Consider the following 22,368-nt stretch of genomic DNA (forward strand, 5'->3'; position numbering starts at 1 on the left):
CTCCCCTTTGGGGCCCTGCAGGTCCACTTTGGGCCCCTTGATGTCCACCTGGGGGCCCTTGAAGTCGACTTTGGGCATCTTCATGCTAGGCATCTGCACCTTGGGCATGTGGCCCTTGAACGTGGGCCCTTCTGCTTTGCCCTTCACCTCTCCAAGCTTCACTTCTCCCTCAGGAACAGTCACCTCCTCTTCGGGGCCCTTCAGGTCTACTTTGGGCCCCTTGATGTCCACCTGGGGGCCCTTGAAGTCGACTTTGGGCAGCTTCATGCTGGGCATGTGAACCTTGGGCAGGTGCCCTTTGAATCCAACTCCAGAGGAGCGTCCTTCGAGCTCTCCCTCAGGCAGGTGACCCTCCGGGATCTTCACTCCAAGTTCTCCTGTCTTGATGTCAATGTCGGCTGATGGGAGGTCAATACTGAGGTCAGTGGTCTTCATGTCAGTCCGGATGGAGGGCAGGGACACGTCTGCCTCAGCCTTTGGCAAGGTCACATCCACTGAGGCCTCCATGGCCTTGCCTGGCCCAGACATACCGAAGGAAGGCATCTTGAACTTGGGCATCTTGAACTTGCTGTCTTTTGTGGCCACCTCTGTGTCCCCCAGAACGATGTCTCCCTCTAGCTTGGCGCCCGGAGCCTGAATGTCCACCTCCACACTGGGCAGCGAAACCTGCATGTCGGGGACGGTCACCTCCCCTTTGGGGCCCTGCAGGTCCACTTTGGGCCCCTTGAAGTCCACCTGGGGGCCCTTGAAGTCGACTTTGGGCATCTTCATGCTGGGCATGTGAACCTTGGGCAGGTGCCCTTTGAATCCAACTCCGGAGGAGCGTCCCTCGAGCTCTCCCTCAGGCAGGTGACCCTCCGGGATCTTCACTCCAAGCTCGCCTGTCTTGATGTCCACATCAGCAGATGGCAGCTCAATAGTGAGGTCACTGGTCTTGATGTCAGTCTGAATGGAGGGCACGGACACGTCCACTGAGGTCTCCATGGACTTGTCTGGCCCAGACATACCGAAGGAAGGCATCTTGAACTTGGGCAACTTGAACTTGCTGTCTTTGGTGGCCACCTCTGTGTCCCCCAGAACGATGTCTCCCTCTAGCTTGGCGCCCGGAGCCTGAATGTCCACCTCCACACTGGGCAGCGAAACCTGCATGTCGGGGACGGTCACCTCCCCTTTGGGGCCCTGCAGGTCCACTTTGGGCCCCTTGATGTCCACCTGGGGGCCCTTGAAGTCGACTTTGGGCATCTTCATGCTGGGCATGTGAACCTTGGGCAGGTGCCCTTTGAATCCAACTCCAGAGGAGCGTCCTTCGAGCTCTCCCTCAGGCAGGTGACCCTCCGGGATCTTCACTCCAAGTTCTCCTGTCTTGATGTCAATGTCGGCTGATGGGAGGTCAATACTGAGGTCAGTGGTCTTCATGTCAGTCCGGATGGAGGGCAGGGACACGTCTGCCTCAGCCTTTGGCAAGGTCACATCCACTGAGGCCTCCATGGCCTTGCCTGGCCCAGACATACCGAAGGAAGGCATCTTGAACTTGGGCATCTTGAACTTGCTGTCTTTGGTGGCCACCTCTGTGTCCCCCAGAACGATGTCTCCCTCTAGCTTGGCGCCCGGAGCCTGAATGTCCACCTCCACACTGGGCAGCGAAACCTCCATGTCGGGGTCGGTCACCTCCCCTTTGGGGCCCTGCAGGTCCACTTTGGGCCCCTTGATGTCCACCTGAGGGCCCTTGAAGTCGACTTTGGGCATCTTCATGCTAGGCATCTGCACCTTGGGCATGTGGCCCTTGAACGTGGGCCCTTCTGCTTTGCCCTTCACCTCTCCAAGCTTCACTTCTCCCTCAGGAACAGTCACCTCCACTTCGGGGCCCTTCAGGTCTACTTTGGGCCCCTTGATGTCCACCTGGGGGCCCTTGAAGTCGACTTTGGGCATCTTCATGCTGGGCATGTGAACCTTGGGCAGGTGCCCTTTGAATCCAACTCCGGAGGAGCGTCCCTCGAGCTCTCCCTCAGGCAGGTGACCCTCCGGGATCTTCACTCCAAGCTCGCCTGTCTTGATGTCCACATCAGCAGATGGCAGCTCAATAGTGAGGTCACTGGTCTTGATGTCAGTCTGAATGGAGGGCACGGACACGTCCACTGAGGTCTCCATGGACTTGTCTGGCCCAGACATACCGAAGGAAGGCATCTTGAACTTGGGCATCTTGAACTTGCTGTCTTTGGTGGCCACCTCTGTGTCCCCCAGAACGATGTCTCCCTCTAGCTTGGTGCCCGGAGCCTGAATGTCCACCTCCACACCTGGCAGCGAAACCTCCATGTTGGGGACGGTCACCTCTCCTTTGGGGCCCTGCAGGTCCACTTTGGGCCCCTTGATGTCCACCTGGGGGCCCTTTAAGTCGACTTTGGGCATCTTCATCTCGGGGATCTGCACCTTGGGCATGTGGCCCTTGAACCAGGCCCCTTCTGCTTTGCCCTTCATTTCTCCCAGGGTCACCTCTCCCTCTGGGAGGGCCACCTCCATTTCTCCCTCAGGAAACTGAAGATCAGCCGATGATAGGTGGACGCTGCCCTTTGCGACTGCAGTCTCCCCCGGGATGGATGGCAGGGTCATCTTCCCAGTGGCTTTGGGCACTGGCATGTCCACGGATGATCCCCAGTCCTTGCTCGGTACCGATGTGCCAAACGAGGGCATTTTGAACTTGGGCATCTTGAATTTGCTATCCTTGGCGACCACTTCCTTATCCCCCTGAGTGATGTCACCCACCAGTGTCCGACCTGGAGCCTGAATGTCCACCTCCACACTGGGCATTGACACCTCCATGTCGGGGATGGTCACCTCCCCTTTGGGGCCCTGCAGGTCCAGTTTGGGCCCCTTGATGTCCACCTGGGGGCTCTTGAAGTCGACTTTGGGCATCTTCATGCTGGGCATGTGAACCTTGGGCAGGTGCCCTTTGAATCCAACTCCAGAGGAGCGTCCTTCGAGCTCTCCCTCAGGCAGGTGACCCTCCGGGATCTTCACTCCAAGTTTGCCTGTCTTGATGTCAATGTCGGCTGATGGGAGGTCAATACTGAGGTCAGTGGTCTTGATGTCAGTCTGGATGGAGGGCATGGACACGTCTGCCTCAGCCTTTGGCAGGGTCACGTCCACTGAGGCCTCCATGGCCTTGCCTGGCCCAGACATACCGAAGGAAGGCATCTTGAACTTGGGCATCTTGAACTTGCTGTCTTTGGTGGCCACCTCTGTGTCCCCCAGAACGATGTCTCCCTCTAGCTTGGCGCTCGGTGCCTGAATGTCCACCTCCACACTGGGCAGCGAAACCTGCATGTCGGGGACAGTCACCTCCCCTTTGGGGCCCTGCAGGTCCACTTTGGGCCCCTTGATGTCCACCTGGGGGCCCTTGAAGTCGACTTTGGGCATCTTCATGCTAGGCATCTGCACCTTGGGCATGTGACCCTTGAACGTGGGCCCTTCTGCTTTGCCCTTCACCTCTCCAAGCTTCACTTCTCCCTCAGGAACAGTCACCTCCCCTTTGGGTCCCTGCAGGTCCACTTTGGGCCCCTTGATGTCCACCTGGGGGCCCTTGAAATCGACTTTGGGCATTTTCATTCCGGGCATCTGCGCCTTGGGCAGGTGTCCTTTGAACGTGGCTCCTTCTGCTTTGCCCTTCAGCTCCCCCAGCGACACCTCTCCCTTGGGGACGGCCACCTCCCACTCTCCCCCTGGGAGGTTGATTTCAGCCGATGGCATGTGGAGGGCACCCCCTGGGACTCGCATCTCACCCTCCAGGGAAAGAAGTCTCGCCTCCCCTGTTGACGTGGCCTCGGGCATGTCCACGGACGTCCCCCAGTCTGTCTCTGGCCTCGATACTCCGAAGGATGGCATCTTGAACCTGGGGATCTTGAACTTCCCATCCCAGGTGGCCTCCTCCATGTCCCTCAGGACAATGTCTCCCTCCAGCTTAGAACCTGTAGTCTGGATATCCACCTCCACACTGGGCACTGACCCCGCCACGTCAGGGGCCGACACCTCTGCTTTGGCGCCTGTCAGATCCACTTTGGGCCCCTTGATGTCCACCTGGGGGCCCTTGAAGTCGACTTTGGGCATCTTTATGCTGGGCATGTGAACCCCGGGCAGGTGCCCTTTGAGTCCAACTCCGGAGGACCGTCCCTCGAGCTCTCCCTCAGGCAGGTGACCCTCCGGGATCTTCACTCCCATCTCGCCGGTCTTGATGTCCACGTCGGCAGATGGGAAGTCAATACTGAGGTCAGTGGCCTCGAGGTCAGCCTGGATGGAGGGCAGGGTCACGTCCCCTGCGGCCCCCGTGGCTGCCCCTGAGCTGCAGAAGGACGGCATCCTGAACTTGGGCATCTTGAACTTGCTGTCGTGCGCGACCGCCTCCTTGTCCCCGAGGCCGAGGCCGCCCTCTGGCCTTGCCCCCCGGTCCCTCTCCGCTGCGGCCCTCGAGGGGTGCTTCTGGGCTCTGCGCTCCTTCCCAGCCGCGTCCTCCGTGTCCGCCTGCAAACGGACAGCCGTGACGTGTCTGTGTGTCTGGGTCTCTGTCTGCTTCCCGTCCCTGTGTCCCTGCCCTCGGCTCTGCCTCCTCGGGGGACCCTCCGAAAGTGGGTACTTTCCTCTCCTCCTCCCTGCCCCCTGTCACGACCCCCACGTCTGCTGTCCGCTCTCCATCCTGCCCGGCCCCTCTCTGCTCTGGCCTCCTTCCCGTGTGGGCCGTGCGCTGTGGTAACTCTGTCCCCTGGGGTGTCTGGGCCCTGCTCCCTCTCCTCCTGCCTAGGCCCCAGCTCTCAGGCCTCCATCCCGCCTTCGGTGCCCAGCTCCCTTCCTTTGGAAAAGCCGAAGGTGGGCGTCTGAGGGCGTGGTGTTCTGGTCTGGACTTGGTTGGGGGCCCCCAGGCGGCCTCACCCGCAGGGTCTTGCAGGGATAACCTGGCAATGCCCGAGTCCAGCCTCCGCCTCCCTCCCCGAGGCCCGCCCCACCCTGTCCGGGGGCTGGGCCTGCCCCAGCTGCCCCCTGGGGCACCCTCTCCGCTGGCCCTTCCCGCCTCTGTCTTCTTTCAGCGTCTGCCCGTCCCACCCTCCATGCTCAGAGCAGGTGTCTCTGCCACCCTGCCCTCCCTGCTACCCTGAGCCACAGCCCTCACGTCCGGCTGGCTGTTACCCCAGGACCTGCCTCCGCCAGGAAGGGGGTCTGGACAGTCCCGCTGTGGCCCCTCTGCCTCGGCGCCCCCTCCCCCTCCCTCGATGGTCCCTTCCCGGAGCCCACCTTGAACCTGAGGTTCAGGAACCTCCTCCTCCGCTGGCTGCCGGCCGTTGCCGCCCGCTCCCGCTCCTCCGCCAGGAACTGGGCCTCCGTGTCCGAGCTGGTGGGGGACCCGTCGGGGGCCGGGCCCTCCTCGTGGGCCTCGGAGGAGCTGTGGGACCGCCGGGGCCCTCGCTGGCTCCGCGCGGCCTGGAACTTGGGCCAGGACAGCCTCTCCCGCTGGGCCCGCCGGCCCCGGCTGCCCCGGGACTTGGAGATGAGCCGCTCCTGGTCCCCGTCCCGCTCCAGCGTCCTCACGGGGGTGTCTGGGCCGCCCTCGGCGCCATCCTCGTCCTGGGGCGCAGGGAGAGGGCCTGTTGGAGCTGCCCAGGCAGTCCGCGGCGCTGGGCCCAGGCCCCCCACCCCGGGCCTCCCGGGGTCCCGCGCTCACCTGGGTCCCCGGATGCTTTGGGGCGTGCTGAGCGGTGCCGGAGGCCCCGTCCTCCGCCCCTGCGGCCGGGAGCTTCCGCTTGATGTGGAACTGGACCTTGTACGGCTCTGAGTACTGGAGGATCTTGAGAGCATCCTCGTAGTTAATGTGGTCAAAGAAGACGGTTGCGCTGAGCAGCTGGTCCCCTGGACAGACAGAGCGGCCGTGGCCTTAGCCCCCAGGTTTACCTTGCTGGGACCGAGGGGCCAAAGGGGAGCAGAGGGGCTTGGATAGGTGAGGAGGGGCCTGCAGGGGTGAGGAGGGGTGTGGGAAGGCCTGCAGGGGTGCGTGCACGAGAGGGAGTTGCCACGTGCCCAGCACGTCCGTCCACGGAGCCCTGCGAGGGCAGGCGTGTGTGTGTGTGTGTGTGTGTCCGTCACAGGGAGAGAGCCCAGCATGTGGGCCACATCCTGAGCCCCGGCCTGGCCTGGCCCTGCAGATCCCCCCCGCTGCTGGGGGCCAGGGAGCAGGGAGGTGGCCGGGCACCTTCTCGCAGGCTGAAGAGCTTGGCGGCCGAGGAGCCCTTGAGCACTTGCTTGACGAAGATGCCCTGGTCCCCGCCGCCCGTGACGCTGTAGCCGCTGGCGCCCGCCTCCACCTCCGTCTTCAGCGTCACCTCCGCCGCCTCCTGGTGGGCAGAGCAGAGCACACGGCCGGTGAGCGCGTACAGTCCTGCCTGGCCCAGTGCTGGCTGCCTCCTCCAGGACAGAGCTGGTCCTGCCTGCACCCAGCAGAGGGCGCAGAGAGGGCGCGGGGAGGGCACCTGGGTTGCTGTGGCCCAGTTTTGCTGGAGCCAGCTGCAGGGGAGGGGGCAGGCATGGCCTCCTCCTGTCCCCGCCCCCACCTGCCAGGACTCGGGGCAGCCCCAGGGACTTGGGGGGCAAAGGGGCGGGCCTTCTGCTCCCAGCTGTCAGCCTCGTGGCCTCGTTCATTCTTCACCCGCTGTGAGCTCAAACGGCCAGGGTCACAAACACGGAGGGAAATGCAGCAGAGGGCACGGCCTGCCTGGCCTGGGGCGGCCAGGCCTGGGCCACAGGCGTCAGGACTGCCAGGGACCCCATGACAGACAGGTGGCCTCAGGGCAGCGCCCCCTCCTCCCCAGGAGCCCACAGACCCAGCACCCTCCGCAGCCTGTGCCGCAGGCAGCAGCCCCCCGCACACGGCTGAGCAGGGAGCTGTGAGCACCAGGTCCCGGCCCGCAGCCTGGCCCGGCCCCTGGAGCCCGGCCCCAGGCCTGGCAGGGTGCACACCCAGGTCCCAGCACCGCTCCTCCTGCTCTGCTGGGCCTCTGGCTGCAGCCCTGTGAGGGGTCCACCCCCTGACACCTCCCCCCGTTCCCACCAGACCCACCTCCGAACGGCTCATCCTGGCAAACGTCCGCGAGTCCCCGGAATCCCGCTTCCACCAGGACCGCCGTCGCCCGGAGGGGCCCGGCCTGCTCTGCGTGTCCTCCTGCGGCCACAGACACCGTCACCCCCCCGCTGGTCACCCTCCGGCTGCCCGGGGACCCGGCGATGGGGGGGGCAGGAGCCTCCGGGCGGGGCTGCGTGCAGAGGGGGCCTCGGCCTCGGCTGTGGGACACCACCTGTCTCCTCCCCAGCCGCCCACAGGAGCATGAGGTCTGCTCCTCACACGCATGCGCACACGTGCACATGTATGCACATGCATGCACACATATACACAAATGCTCATGCACGCGCACACGTGTGCACACACCTCTCTGACCAGCTGAAGGGAAGGGTGGCGGGCAGAGGGCAGCCGATCAGGCACAGCCGAGGCCCTGGGCGGCGGACGGGGCGGGTGGGGGGTGGGGGCTGGCAGACACGCCTGTGAGCTGCCCCTCGGCGATGAGGAGCGGCAGCCTGGGGGGGGGGGGGCCGCCGGAGCCCTGGGGGGAGGGGTCCCCGTCGGCGGCCTCACCCGCAGCGCGAAGCCGGCGCCCTCAGCCACGCATTCGTAGACGGGCGAGGAGCCCTGCGGGCGGGGCCGGATGATCTCCTCCACGGGCCCCTCGGTCACCTGTGGGGGGAGCGAGGGGGGCGAGTGGGTGACCCTCCGCCGGGCCTGCCCAGCCAGGGGAGGGGCGGAGGGCGTGCCCGGGCCTCACGTACCGAGCGGTCCTCCTCCGTGTCCGCGTCCGGATCCTCGGCCTGCAGCTGCCGCCCGGACACTGCGGGGAGAGGCGGCTCAGTGAGCCTGCGGGGGGCCCGGGGGCGGGTGTACGTCCAGGGGGGTGGCCCCATCCTGGACGCTGAGTCCGAGATCACAGGCGGGGGGGCAGGGAGCCAGGAAGGGGGGGCAGGGGGAGCTCAGGCAACGCGACAGACGCCACAGGTTCCTCTAAGGAAGAGACTAAACCAGCCCATCAGCCCCGGGGAGGCCGAGCAGCTGAGGATGGGGCCGGCGAGGCCCCTCGGACAGAACCCACGGCTGGCAGAGGCCCCCTCCGCAGTCCACAGGCCCCAGAGCCGCCGGCGAGGGGCGGGCGCAGCTGGCAGAGGTTAGGGGGAGGGGGAGGGCGAGGGCCTGTGTAATACTTCCAGCAATAAAGACTTAAACCAACAAAATAAGAATAAAATGATGGAGAACAGACTGGAAACCTGGAAAAGATAGATAAAATTGTCCAACAAGCGAAGGGGAAGCGTGTTAAAGATTCCGGGGAAATACATGGGTCCACGAAGGAAGCGCTCGTAAAGGAACAAATTATAAAACACAAAACCCCGCGGACAGCCCTGGCGTTAATTCACTCCGGGATCGGGCGCAGAGCGAGGCGCCGGGAGCCCTGGCCACGTGCTCATTGGTTCGAGCGTCAGCCCTGAACCCGAGGGCCTCGGGTTCGATTCCGGTCCAGGGCACAGGCCTGGGTTTCAGGCTCCATCCCCAGTGAGGGGCGTGCAGGAGGCAGCTGATCCACGATTCTCATCACTGATGTTTCTCTCTCTCTCCTTCTCCCTTCCTCTCTGAAATCAATAAATATACAGTGGTGCCTCGCATAACGAACGCCTCGCACAGCGAACTTTGGACAGGTTTTTCATGAAACCATCGGCCAAAAAGCAGAAAATGGATGAAGATGTGCAAGATTCGGTAGACTCTACTTAGTCTGTCTTAAAATTTAAAAAATGTGTGTTTTTTTTAAAAAAATTATGTTTTTAGATGTATCTAAATAAAAATATGTCATCTTAGCATATTTTTTTTATGTCATCTTAGCATATTTTATGCTACCGAACGAATTATTTTTTTTTAACATGTATTGTTATGGGAAAACGCGTTTCACATAACGAACTTTTCGCATAACAAGCTTGCTCCTGGAACGAATTAAGTTCGTTGTGTGAGGTACCACTGTATTTATAAAAAGAAAGGAGAAAGAGGCCAACAGTGGAAATAAAATGGAATACTGTCCTTCCGGACGAAGCCGGCCAGGGGGAAGCCCGGGTCCCGGGCGCCGGAGGGAAGCGGTGCTGGCCGCCAGGGGCAGGAAGGCCTGCTCCTGCAGATTACGTGCATCGGGCTGTAGTCTTACATATGAACATATATGATGTGTACATAGCGTGTGTGCTATTGTGGGATAAATATATTTAATTAACCCTGAAAACCAGGTGCGGATAGAGGACAGAGAATGGACGGGATAACACAGAGAGCAATTAGCAGGACAGTAGGATTTAAACCACATTAACAATCACGTTAAACCTAGCTCCATGGTCGGCAAACTCATCAGTCCACAGAGCCAAATACCAACAGGACAACGATAGACATTTATTTGGAGAACCGAATTTTTAAACTTAAACTTCTTCTAACGCCACTTCTTCAACATAGACTCACCCAGGCCGTGGTGTTCTGTGGAAGAGCCACACTCAAGGGGCCAAAGAGCCGCATGTGGCTCTCGAGCCGCAGTTTGCCGACCATGGACCTCGGGCGGGGAGGGGATGGGGGGGGGGTTAAAAGTTGAGGCAAAAGGCAGAGATTGTCAGATGAGATAAAGAAGCAAGACCAGCTGTATGCCAGAACTAAAGTATGTATATACATATGCCGTTTTAAAGTGGAACTGAAGGAAAACAATAAAAAATAAAGAGGCAAAAGCCAAGAAATCATGTGTACATGCAGTGCCATGGAGAATTACGATTCACCCAAAAAACATAATAAGCTGTCAGTCTGTGGCCTGGGGGCGTCCCAGGTGCCAACGGCCGTGAGGGCAGATGGCAGGGACCAGGGAGAGGCGGCCCCTCGAGGGGCAGGCGAGGGTGTGGCCGGCCGGGCGCGTGGAACAGCAGACGGGGACGGACGGGGCGGGTGGGGCCGTGCCCAGCGTGGGCGGCCGGCGGTCACACCTCCTACACGCATGTGCACACGCCCACAGAGCTAGAACGTGGGTGGGAAACAGGAGGACAAAGAGGCAGACCCCCAGCCCCCAGGGGGCTGGCTCCGCTCAGACAGTCTGTAACCCACAGGCCGCCCACCCGCTCCCCTCACCCCGAGGCGCTGGGACCACGTGCCTGACGCGCCCTCTCGCCAAGGGCACCTGGGACGGTCGCCTGGCTGACCACGTGTCCCCGCCCGGCTGGCCTGGCTCGGTCGGTGGAGGTCGGCCCACGAACCAGAGGTGCTGGTGGGAATCCTGGCCAGCGCGATGCCGGCCGGCTCCGCTCCCGGGGGAGGCCTGAGGAGGCAGCCAAGGGATGTCTCTCCCTCTCCCTCTCTCTCTCTCTCTCCCTCTCTCTCTCTCTCTCTCTCTCTCTCTCTCTCTCCCCCCCCCCATCAGTAAAAACACATTCTCAAAGTCCCACCGAATAAAATAACTGCAGCCGCACGGGTGCCCTCCGGCTCCGGGGCCGGAGGCTGGGTGCAGGCGGAGCAGGGGGCCAAGGAGCCCGGCTGGGGCTCAGCCCCTCTGACCAGGCCGCCCGCCATCGCGAGAGACAAACAGCCGTTCCCCACAGGCTCTGGCGCCCGGTCATCGGCGTTGGTCTGGGGAAAGCGGGCCTTTCCCTCAGTTCTCCCGGGAAAACGGACGCTGTGAGTCACAGCGCTGAGTGCTGCCGGACCACAGGCGGGAGCGGCGGGCGCGGGGCCACGGGGGGGGGGGGGGGGGGGGCGCTGTGGGCACGGAAGGCGTGACTCGTAAGGGAAAGTGGACACAGCGCCTCGGTCTGGAGAAGCACTCTCTTTTTTAAGTTCTGTGTTTTTTTGGGTCGGCTGATTTTAGAGAGAGGGGAAGAAGAGGGAGAGAGAGAGAGACATCAGTTTGTTACTCCACCCACCCACGCGTTCATGGGCTGAGTCTTCTCTGCGCCCTGGCCAGGGATCGAACCAGCAACCTTGGCGTTTGGGGGCGACGTTCACCCCCCCCCCAGCTCCCCGGCCGGGGGGAAGGCCTTCAGGAAGTGTCTGCCCGAGGCCTGGCACCGGAGCCATGCCAGGAGAGAGAAAGACAAACACGCCATGAGAAATGGGCCAGGAGCCGGCCTGTGTGGCTCAGTGGTTAAGACTCGACCCATGAACCAGGAGGTCACGGTGAGAGTCCCCGTCGGGGCACGTGCCCGGCTGGCGGGCTCCATCCCCAGAGGGGGCGTACGGGAGGCGGCCGATCCACGCTTCTCTCTCATGCCTGATGCTTACATCTCTCTCCTCTCCCTTCCTCTCTGAAGTCCATACACTGTATTGCAGGGGGGGGGGGGGGGCCGGGAAAGGGCCAAAGACCTGAACAGACGCACCCCAAAGACGCACCAGCAGCGCCAGACGGGACAGTCCTCGGGCAAATGGGAATTCAGACCAAGGCAACAGAACAAAACCCCGGAGCGGACAGACAGACAGACAGCGGGCGGCGGGTCCTTCAGCAGCCGGGACGGCCTTCCCCCCCCTCCCCCCCGCCCCCGCCCCCAAACGGAACCGCAGGAACCGTGCTCCGCGGCCCCATGGCGGCCACAGGAAGTGTGTGCTGCCCTGAGAGGCAGAGCCGAGGGCCTGGTTTCACCATCAGGCTCCACGCCCTGGCGGGTGGCTCAGTGGGTAGAGCCCCGGCCCTGGGACAGAAGGGTCCCGGGTCCCATTCCGGTGAAGGGCAGGGACTCGGCCGCAGGCTCCTCCCCAGCTCGGGCCCTGGTCGGGGTGCCTGCAGGAGGCACCCCATGGATCGGTGTGTCTCTCATCGGTGTTCTGTTCCTCTGTCTCTCCCTCTCCCGTCCGCCCTCTCTAACACCAATGGGAAAACATCCTCAGAGGAGGATTCACAACCACAAACACGAAAAGCCGACCAGACTTCCGGAGACCATGGACAGGGCTGGGCGCGGGAACCGTCCCTCACCGGGACCGAGTGGCCCCAAAGCCAGCTGATGCCACAGGAGCTGCGGGGAGCAATGGGGCGGGGAGCTCGGGAGCAGAGCGAGGCCTGGACCCCGGTTCTGGCGCAGAGGGGGAGGGGTGGGAACTGGACCCCGTCCTGCAGAGCCTGCCGGCCCCCAGCAGCCGATCCCTCTCCCCTCCCTCTCCCCACAGAGAGCGGGTGGGGCAGGCGACGGGAGCTGAGGCTGCAGGGGGAGCCGTGCGGCGCCCAGCAGGGCTCCGCTGGGCGGGCAGAGGAAGGTGCTGCGGGGCGGGCACGGGCCCAGGGGGTGGGCGGGCTGGGAGGGCTCACAGCCAGAGACCCGCCCCCTCTGAGGCTCGGCAGCGGCTGACTCTGAGTCACAACAAAACAAGGCTGAGGGCGGGCAGCCTGGCAGCGCTGTGTCCCCAGGGGGCGGCGCCCGCACAGACCTGGGCAAGGCCCTGCGACCCTGGGCAGAGGGTGCCCTGTGCGGGGCCTCGGGCTGGGTGCTGACGGGGGGGCCCTGTGCGGGGCCTCGGGCTGGGTGCTGGCGGGGGGGCCCTGTGCGGGGCCTCGGGCTGGGTGCTGGCGGGGGTGCCCTGTGCGGGGCCTCGGGCTGGGTGCTGGCGGGGGTGCCCTGCGTGAGCGGGGGAGCACGGGGTGAGAGGCCCCGAGAGCTGTACCCCAGTCCGCTCGGAGGACGGGGTTGGCAGCTGGGCAGGCATGCCCGCGGGAAGCCGGGGTGGGAGCTCCTGTCCCACCAGCCCTCGGCCCTCACAGCCGCCCCTCCTGGGCGCGGGCCCTCTGCCAAGCCCTCTGCCGGGCGCGGAGCGGCGGGCCAGGGTGGGGCGAGGCTGCAGTCGGAAGCTTGGGTCCCCCTGCGCCCCTGAGCGGGAGCCGGCCACCCAGGGCACCCACAGGGGAGGAGGTGCTGGCTGCCCGGCCAGGCCTGTGCCAGCCCCACAGGCCCTGCAGGGGGCGAGGCCCTGGGCATCTTGCGGCCATCCTGTCCTGAGGGGCCCCACCTGCTGCCCCAAGTCAGACGCTGGGGCCGCCCCGGGGCCAGCAGCCCCTCAGATAACGGGGTCACTTGAAGGTCACAGAGCCCTTGCTCAGAGAGGATGTGGAGGTGACATACCCTCCCCCCACCTGGCCCAGGCCCGCCCGGCTGGTACCCGCCATCAGCCCCGCCCCACACGCCACCTGATCGGCCGTAAACAGTCCAGGGAGGGGCCCTGGACTCGGGTGCATGGAGGCGGCAGAGGGGGCAGAGCCCAGGCTTGCCTGAGGGGCTGTGCCCGGGTGCCCCCCGCCGGCCCCCAGCAGCCCAGGGGGAGCCTGCGGGCGGGGGGCGCGGCTTAGACAAACCCCGTTGGCATCCAGCCCGGCCCGGCACCAGCCTCCAGGGGGCAGGTGTGGGGGCCTTTGCATGTTCCTGGGGCAGCGGCCTGCTGGGACGAGGGCTGCCAGGGGGCCCAGGGGGCCCGAGAGGTCGGGGGGCAGGGGGAGGGGGGGGACACGTGTGTCTGGGCCTAGCACCCCGCTTCCAGCCCCCCGGACCGGCCCCTCGTCTGGGAGCTGCACGGGGACACGCTGGGCTGACGGCCCCCTACCCCTGGCTCTGGAGAGAACTGGCCGGGGCCAGCAGCCCCCCGGGCCCCCACACACTGGCCCACCCAACACTGCAGCCCCCTGCTCCCCCAAACACTGGCTCACCCAGCCCTTTACCCCTGGCCCCCCAAACACTGCCTCACCCAGCCCTTTACCCCCTGGCCCCCCAAACACTGCCTCACCCAGCCCTGCAGCCCCCCTGAACCCCACACACTGGCTCACCCAGCCCTTTACCCCCTGGCCCCCCAAACACTGGCTCACCCAGCCCTGCAGCCCCCGGGCCCCCACTGTCCCCAAAACACTGACCCACCCAGCCCTGCACCCCCTGGTCCCCCAAACACTGGCTCAGCCAGCACGAGAGCAGACACACAGTCGGTGCAAAATGAACGCTCCAGCAGGGAGTGATGCGCGGGGAAGGGAAGGAGCGGGCAGACCTCCCGGACCGAGAGGGCCCTGCCCAGCCTGAGGGGGCAGCCAAGTTCCGGGCCTGAGAGGCAGCGGGTGGGCTCGGGGCGTCTCCCACGGTAACTGGGGAAACTGAGGCACGGGCTCGACGGCCAAAAGGAGAGGCCGCCCGGATGGGACGGGGCAGCGCTGCTTCTCTCGGGGCTGAGAGGTCACCCCCCGCCCCCGTGGCCAGCACAGGGCGCCCGATGGTGCTGCCCCGGCCCAGGCCCCCGGCACCTTCGGTAAACAGGCGGCTGACGCCCTCCACAAACTCTGGGGTCCGGCCCAGGTGCCAAACAAGTTCAGAAGCCCCCCCGTCACATGGCCCAGCTTTGGGGTGCCCTCCAACAGCAGCGGGCAGGCCCGGGGCAGGGCCGGGGCAGGGGCACGGGCACAGCGGCGCCACTTACCGAGCCCACGTCCTCGCCGCTGGCCCGGAGTGAGGCTCCCGCAGGGGCTCGCCCAGCTGCCCTCCTGGGCCCTCCCCCGCGCCCCGCCCTCCGGCCCCTCCCAGCTGGCCTGCGCCCCTGCAGCCGCTGTGTCTGAGGGGCGCCCCTCCCCCCGCCCGGCCGAGCAGCTGACAGGGGAAGGAAACACGCCCAGCCCAGCGTGGGGATGTGAGTCACCGCGCCCACGGCCCAGCCCAGCCCGGCCGGTTCTGCCCGGCCCGGCCCAGCCCGGCCCGGCCCACGCCTGCTGTGCCGACAGACGGGCATGTCAGACACGCAGCCTCTGCCTCGGTTTCCCCGCCGGTGCCCCTCCTGGAGGGGCCGCAGGCGGCACCCATCCTGCCCCATCGGGGCCCAGGCTGTGGAGACCCAGCCACACGGCTGGACGGGGCCGGACACGCCCGCCCAGGGCCGGGGGAGTGGGCAGGGCCTGCCTGTGCCCCCCGGAGGGCAGCCGGACCCCCAGCCCTCTCCGCCCACGCTCGGCAGCCCCTGCCACTCGGAGCTCTGGGGGCGGGGAGCAGGCATCGGGGCCAGCATCGTCACAGCCCACCCGGCACCGCAGATAGTGGTGGCTGGGAACGCCCCCTGCAAGTCTGAGGACCCCCGTCCCCAGGCCCCCAGGGGCCCACAGAGGCTGCCACCGGTCACTCCCCCTGCCGTCCCGGGCCCCGCCCACACGGCGAGCCTCCTCCCGGCTGGGGGGAGGGGGGGCAGGTGCAGGCCCGGGCAGGACGGCGCTCCCGTCTGCCTGCGTGCCGGCCGCCCTCGCCCCGGGCCTGCAGGTGGGCCGCCCCGGCACCGCCTCCCGCCCGCAGGTCGCAGCAGGGAGGGCAGTGGTGGCTGCAGCCGGGGGCCCTGGGGGGGGGGGGCAGTGGTGGCTGCAGCCGGGGGCCCTGGGGGGGGGGCAGTGGTGGCTGCAGCCGGGGGCCCTGGGGGGGGGGCAGTGGTGGCTGCAGCCGGGGGCCCTGGGGGTCCCCGGGCACAAAGGCAGCTGCTGGGAGAGCCCCCACCCGGACGCAGGGAGCCGGGAGCCGGGGGAGGGGGGCGACGGCAGGGAGGGCCCGGCTCTTCCGAGGGCTCCTCCGAGGGCCCCCGATAACGCTCCGGCCCCCGGGCGGGCAGCCGGGCGGGCAGCCGGGTCAGAGGCCCTGGGAGTGCCACCCAGGCCCCTCCTGCCCCCCACCCAGCACCTCAGCAGCCACAAACCACTCTGTGCCTGTGAGAGGACAGCCAGGCCGGCCGCGGTGACGTCTCCCCTCCCACAGCCACACGCTCTCACCTGGGGCTCCCCGTCTACAGCCGTCCCCCCACCAGACCCTCCCCCACCCCGGGTCAGCCGGGTGCCGGCTGAGTGGGAGGGGGCTGGCAGGGGCAGGGTCGCGGCACCCCCTCCTCAGCCTGGGGCCCGTCTCCTGAACCCCACGGCCTCCTCGGCCTCAGCCCTGCACCTCGGGGTCACCTTTGTCAGGCCCCCACCTGGGAAGCCGAGGGCGCACCACCAGCCCGTCTGCTGTGTGGCCTGCGAACTGGGCCCCTCCCTGAGCCCCGGCTCGGTTCCCCCACCACAGGCCCCCCCCGACTCAGGCCCCCCGTGACTCAGGCCCCCCCCCGACTCAGGCCCCCCTCCACCACAGGCCCCCCCCGACTCAGGCCCCCCGTGACTCAGGCCCCCCCCCGACTCAGGCCCCCCTCCACCACAGGCCCCCCCCGACTCAGGCCCCCCGTGACTCAGGCCCCCCCGACTCAGGCCCCCCCCCGACTCAGGCCCCCCCCGACTCAGGCCCCCCCGACTCAGGCCCCCCCCCGACTCAGGCCCCCCCCCCGACTCAGGCCCCCCTCCACCACAGGCCCCCCCCGACTCAGGCCCCCCCCGACTCAGGCCCCCCCGACTCAGGCCCCCCCCCGACTCAGGCCCCCCCGACTCAGGCCCCCCCGACTCAGGCCCCCTCCCCGACTCAGGCCCCCCCCCCCCGACTCAGGCCCCCCTCCACCACAGGCCCCCCCCGACTCAGGCCCCCCTCCACCACAGGCCCCCCCCCGACTCAGGCCCCCCCCGACTCAGGCCCCCCCCGACTCAGGCCCCCCCGACTCAGGCCCCCCCCCCCCGCCCGACTCAGGCCTGTGCTGAGGGGCGGGTGAGCCCAGAGCGGACTGGTGTGCACACGGGGAGAACCACGGCCTCGCTGACCCCACCCCCCATCTCCACCCCCTCTCCCCCTCCCTCCCAGCTCGGACCTGCTGCCTGGGCCTGAAGTGCCCTCCCAGCTCAGACCTGCTGCCTGGGCCTGAAGTGCCCTCCCAGCTCGGACCTGCTGCCTGGGCCTGAAGTGCCCTCCCAGCTCGGACCTGCTGCCTGGGCCTGAAGTGCCCTCCCAGCTCGGACCCGACTCCCCCGACCCCAAACCCCACCCCCCGGGGGCAGCACCAGCAGCCCCGCCCAGGCTGGGCACCAGGGCCCCCAGATGGACCTGCGGGAGGGGGAGGGGGACGCGGCTGCACAGGCCGGGAACCCTGGGCAGGGAGCGAGGGTCAGGCTGGGAGCCCGGGCTCAGGGTCAAGACCATGGTGACGCCCTCACCCAGTGGTCCGCAAACTGCGGCTCGCGAGCCACATGGGGCTCTGTGGGCCTTGAGTGTGGCTCTTCCACAAAATACCACTTACCCTAATTAAGTTAATAACAGTGCACCTACCTACATAGTTTAAGTTTAGGAAATTTGCCTCTCAAAAGAAATTTCAATCGTCGTACTGCTGATATTTGGCTCTGCTGACTAATGAGTTTGCCCACCACTGCCCTAACCGGTGTGGCTCAGTGGATAGAGCATCGGTCTGCGGACTGAAGGGTCCCAGGTTTGATTCCGGTCAAGGGCATGTACCTTGGTTGCAGGCACATCCCCAGTGGGAGGTGTGCAGGAGGCAGCTGATGGATGTTTGTCTCTCATCGATGTTTCTAACTCTCTGTCCTCTGTAAAAATCAATCAACCAAGCAATAAAATTTTTAAAAGCCCACTATAACCTTGTAGTGGCTCAAGCCAGGGGCTGCCCTCATGCCCTTCCCCGCCCCCTGTGGGTTCCAGTCCTGCAGGGACACACCGGGCCAGACCCATGGCTCCCGCGGCCGGGGCCCCCAGGCCACTGCCCAGCCAGTGCCCGCGTGCCCCCCCCCCCCGGGTCGCCCCCCAGCCCCGCACAGAGGCCCTGGGAAGGCCTGCGGGCGGAGGGCAGGGCCAGGGCAGCTGATAGTGAATCAGCTGGCAAGGCAGCCGGGACCCAGCGTGCCATTCTCAGGGGATGTGTCACGAGGCACCCTCGGGTGTGGGCACCACCCAGGAGCAAGGCCTGCTGGGAAGGGGTGCCCGAGGGTCCTGCAGCCAGGCCGCGTGAGGCCGCCCTCGCCCCGCCCCTGAGGGTCAGCAGGGCCGGGGAGCTGGGGAACCAGGGTGTGGCAGGGCCGAGGCCGGCGGGAGGGGCAGATTCCAGAGGACGGTGGGATCCACGCACTGGCCAGCGGGCCTGAGCCGCCCACCCCTGCTGTGCCACCGGGAGGCGAGGCCCGGCCGTCTCCGCCGTGGGCACCCCGGGCCGGGCCGGGCAGGATGTGGCTGGAGAACCCTCCCCGAGGCCGGCCCCTCCCAGCCCGGCGTGAGCCTGAGGCCGCCCTCCTGGGGGCCGGGCCTGGGGTCTCCTGGGGCTCCTGCAGGGCGGGACCAGCAGGGACCAGCGAGAGGGGGATGCGGGCCCAGGGATGCTGCCTCCGCCCTGCCCCACCCCCAGCTCCGGGCCCAGATCCATTTTTCCATTTTAGAAAGTGCTTCTGCCATTAAATATTCATCCCAGCCAGGCCGCCCGCTGGCTCCCGGCCCCTGTGCTTCCGAAAAAAGGAAAACACGGGAGCCTGGAGGGGCGGGGGGAGGGGGGGCCTGGCAGAGGCGCCCAGAGGCTCTGCCCCGCACGCACGGGCGCGGCTGCCTTGGCGTGGAGATGGGGATGGGGTCAGGGGGGCAGCGGTTCTCCCGTGTGCACACCCAGACCGCTCTGGGCTCACCCAGCCCCCCCTCAGCCCCCAGCCCCCCATCTTCTCATCCAGCCACCCCCCTCCCCTCAGGGCCTGCCCTGAACCCCTTAGGAGCATCCTGCTGCCCTCAAAGGAGCCCTCCCTGCTGACAGCGGCCCCTGCCCGCTCCCCTGAACCCCACCCTCCTCTCCCCACCCTGTGGGCCACTGCCACTCCCCCAGCTAACACTCCCCAGCCTCCTGTCTGACAGCCCTTCCTCCGGGCAGCCCTCCCTGACTGCTCCTGCCCCAAGGCTGCCTGACTCACCTCAGCTGCAGGGCCTCCACGGCGAGGCCCTTGGGACGCAGACAGACGATGGGGGGCAGGCACCCCCTCACATGAGGCACCTCCTCCCAGGCCCGGGACCAAGCTGAGGCGGGGGGCAGGGCCTCACCCCCAGGCCGAGCCTAAAACACAGGGGCCTTCAGCAGGGCCGCCCGGAAGGAGGCAGAGGGCCAGAGCCTGGAGGAGAGTGGTGGGCCCAGCAGGCAGAGGGCCTTCCTGGAAGAGGCGGCTCCTGGCTGGTCCAGGACAGGGAGACGGGGTCACAGGGCAGGCCTGCCGCAGGCCCATACGCGGGGGGCCCGGGGGCCCAGACCCAGGGGAGGAGGGGGCACCCCTCTCCCAGCGCTTGGGCACACGCCCAGCTGTCCCAGACCCGGGTGCTGCCGGGCACAGCCATGCCAGCAGTGGCTCTGAGGGCCCAGCTCGGGAGGGGTCCGGAGGGCTGGCCCCTGGGCCAAGGTGGCCGCCATGCCCGCCCTGCCAGGCGCACGCCCAGGCTGGAGGGGGCACGTGAGGGCGCCCCCGCCTGTGGGCCCCCTGCCCGGTCACACGTCCCTGCGTGAAGCCGGTGACATGGCCGCTCTGGGCCCCGCCGAGGCCGGAGAGCCTCCAGGCTGCCCGGGACTCGTGTGCCCGTCTGCAGATGGGGACACAGCCCTGCCTGGTGTGGACGGCGCAGGCCGCCTGCCCGGCTGCCCGCTCTGCCTGACCTTGGCCGTGGCAGCTGTGGTCACTCCTGTCCACGGATGCCTGATCCAGCCTCCAGCCCTCCAGCCCAGGGCCGTGCGGGGGCGGGGCCACGGGGGCCCAGCCCTGCCCTGCCCTGGGGAGGCCGTGGCATCCCAGAGCCACCCAGACCCCCTGCATTGCCAGCGCTGCCCCTGGGGCCTCCCTGGCCCTCAGGTGGGGGTCTCCGGCCACGCCAGGGGCTGTCAGGTATGAGGCGGAGGTCAGGGGCTCCCTGCTGTGCCTGTGGAAGGAGCCACGGCCCTGGGGTGTGGCCACGGGAGCCGTGGCAGCTGAGGGGTTCCGTGTCCTGAGTGGGGTGGCACAGGGCACTCTGGGACAGGGAAGGTCACCTGGGAGGGCAGTTGGGGTGTGGAGGAGCTGGCCTGGTCTGGTGCGGGAGGCTGGGCCGATCCCTGCTCGGGTATGTTCCCTGCACAGCCACCAGGGGGCAGCCGTTACACGCAGGCTGCAGGGGATCTGGCTCTCTCCCCCTGGACGTGGGAGAGGGTGCAGACCGGCCCTGGTGGCGGGTGCAGGGGGCAGGCTGGGTGAGGGGAGAGACCGGGGTGTGGTCCCTCCGGGCCGCTAAGGAGGAATCCACGGGAACAGGCCTGGACCACCCCCCGGGGCCTCATGGGGGGGAGGTGCAGGCTCCACTGCGGTGTGCTGGGCACCCGCCCCTGATGCAGCAGGTCTCCCACCACTGCCCACGAGGCGCTGACTCCACCCCTAAGAGCGGACGCCTCACTGGACACCGGAGGCCAGGGAACCACCAAGACCAGGCAGAGAGCGAGGGCCCCTGGGGAGGCGCCCGGGCCTCGGGGAGGTGGGAGGCTGGCGACATGGACCCTCCAGCCTGCGGGCTGGGGCGTCCTGGGGCGTCTCTGGGCCAAGGCAGAGCAACGCCGTGTCCTCCAGGCCCGGCTGCTCTCCCCACCACGGGCTGAGGCCCTGGGTTCAGGCCCGGCCCCCCTGGAGGAGGCGGCGGGGGCGGCCCACCCACAGGTGTGGGCCGGAGGTCAGGGTGCCCCTCTGGGTGAGGGAGGCGCTCAGGAGGCCAGCTGGGCCTCGGTATCCTCAGACACATGGGGCAGGAGGGTGTGCCTGGGCCAGGAGCACCCGTCCCCGGCACCAGCAGCGCCATCGCCACCATCGATCTGCTGTCCCCGCGGAGTGAGGTCCAGCCTCACCGATGCAGCGAGCCCCTGGCAGAGGGCCAGGTGCCGGGTGTGGCCAGGCTGCCGCAGCCCTGACCCTGACCCTGACTCTGACTCTGGCCGCCTGCCTCTGCCCCACCCTCCTGCCAGACGCCCAGATGCGGGCCCTGGAGCCAGGCCGTGCCGTCTGTCCGGCAGGTGCAGGAGGTCAGAGCACCTGGTGCTCATTCCCTCGCCCAGCACCGTGGCTGACCTCTGACCCCCTCAGGTCCCTCTCCGAACCCCAGGCTTCAGATCCATTCCTGCCACAGCCACCAGCTGCCCCTCAGACCCAGCCACATAGCAGCCGCCCTACTGACCCAGCCCAGCCAGCCTGGTGCCCCGGACCCGGACCAGCAGCTCTCCATCCCGCTCCCCCAAACCCCTCCATCCCGCTCCCCCAAACCCCTCCATCCCGCTCCCCCAAACCCCTCCATCCCGCTCCCCCAAACCCCTCCATCCCGCTCCCCCAAACCCCTCCATCCCGCTCCCCCCAAACCCCTCCATCCCGCTCCCCCAACCCCCTCCATCCCGCTCCCCCAACCCCCTCCATCCCGCTCCCCCCAACCCCTCCATCCCGCTCCCCCAAACCCCTCCATCCCGCTCCCCCAACCCCCTCCATCCCGCTCCCCCAACCCCTCCATCCCGCTCCCCCAAACCCCTCCATCCCGCTCCCCCAAACCCCTCCATCCCGCTCCCCCAAACCCCTCCATCCCGCTCCCCCCAAACCCCTCCATCCCGCTCCCCCCAAACCCCTCCATCCCGCTCCCCCCAAACCCCTCCATCCCGCTCCCCCCAAACCAACCGCGTTCGACGGCCCATGGCCCTCGCGCCCGCTCACACGTGCGGCCCTCCCCGCGGCGTCTCCAGGGACAGGAACTCCCCGGGGGCAGCGGGGCAGCCTCGGGGAGGCAGGCATGGCAGCGGGAGGGGAGGCAGGGGCCGGAGGAGGCGGGGAGGATTGTCTCTGGAGAGGCAGTGCGGGAGGAGGCGGAGGGAGCAGCGCCGGGGAAGGCAGGCCCGGGAGGCGGGGGGGGGGGACCCAGGCTCTCCCCGGCGGCCCCTCCCCGGGGGCCCACCCGCCGGAGCGGAGCGGGGCGAGGGCTGCAGGCGGCGCACCGCTGCCGGGGGCTCCGGGCCAGGCGGGCAGCACCATGTGGAAGCAGTCGCACATCGCGGCGGCGGCGGCGGCGGGCGGGCCCGGCCTTCAGTCGCTGCTCCGGCTCCGGCTCCGGCTCCGGCTCCGAAGGGAGCGGCCGGCGCTGCGCTCAGCTCCGTTGCGCTGCTCTGCGCCGGGACTGACTGCGGACCGGGCCGACCGCGCCCCCGGCCCGCCACCCCGCCCGGCCACAGCCAGCAGGGGCGGAGCCGCCCGCCTCATTCAGCCCATTGGCTGCGGGGCCACAGGCCACGCCCCCTGTCACCAGACCACGCCCCAGGGCCGGCAGGCCCCGCCCCTCGCCCCGCCCACGTCGGCCTCCCGCTGGACACCCCTCCCCCCGCCCCCCACCCCCCAGCCCCCCGCGGGTCTCAGCTGCGGGCCAGCCCCTCCCCCG

General features: G+C 67.5%; 1 protein-coding gene across 1 annotated transcript in view; it reads right to left on the reverse strand.

The window, feature by feature from the left end:
• Positions 1-22,052, reverse strand: part of AHNAK2 (AHNAK nucleoprotein 2) — a 32,397-nt gene extending 10,345 nt beyond the window's left edge. Inside the window, exons 1-8 of the mRNA XM_084896462.1 lie at positions 21,932-22,052; positions 7,855-7,913; positions 7,664-7,762; positions 7,094-7,195; positions 6,230-6,371; positions 5,705-5,889; positions 5,278-5,607; positions 163-4,512 (exon numbers count right to left, since the gene is read on the reverse strand). Coding sequence (XP_084752588.1) covers positions 163-4,512; positions 5,278-5,607; positions 5,705-5,889; positions 6,230-6,371; positions 7,094-7,195; positions 7,664-7,762; positions 7,855-7,913; positions 21,932-21,986 — 5,322 coding nt within the window. The 5' untranslated portion in view covers positions 21,987-22,052. The remainder of the gene's footprint in view (positions 1-162; positions 4,513-5,277; positions 5,608-5,704; positions 5,890-6,229; positions 6,372-7,093; positions 7,196-7,663; positions 7,763-7,854; positions 7,914-21,931) is intronic.
• Positions 22,053-22,368: the final 316 nt, after the last annotated feature.

This window comes from Pipistrellus hanaki (genome assembly GCF_964339955.1).
Source record: "Pipistrellus hanaki genome assembly, chromosome: 1".
Taxonomy (NCBI): domain Eukaryota; kingdom Metazoa; phylum Chordata; class Mammalia; order Chiroptera; family Vespertilionidae; genus Pipistrellus; species Pipistrellus hanaki.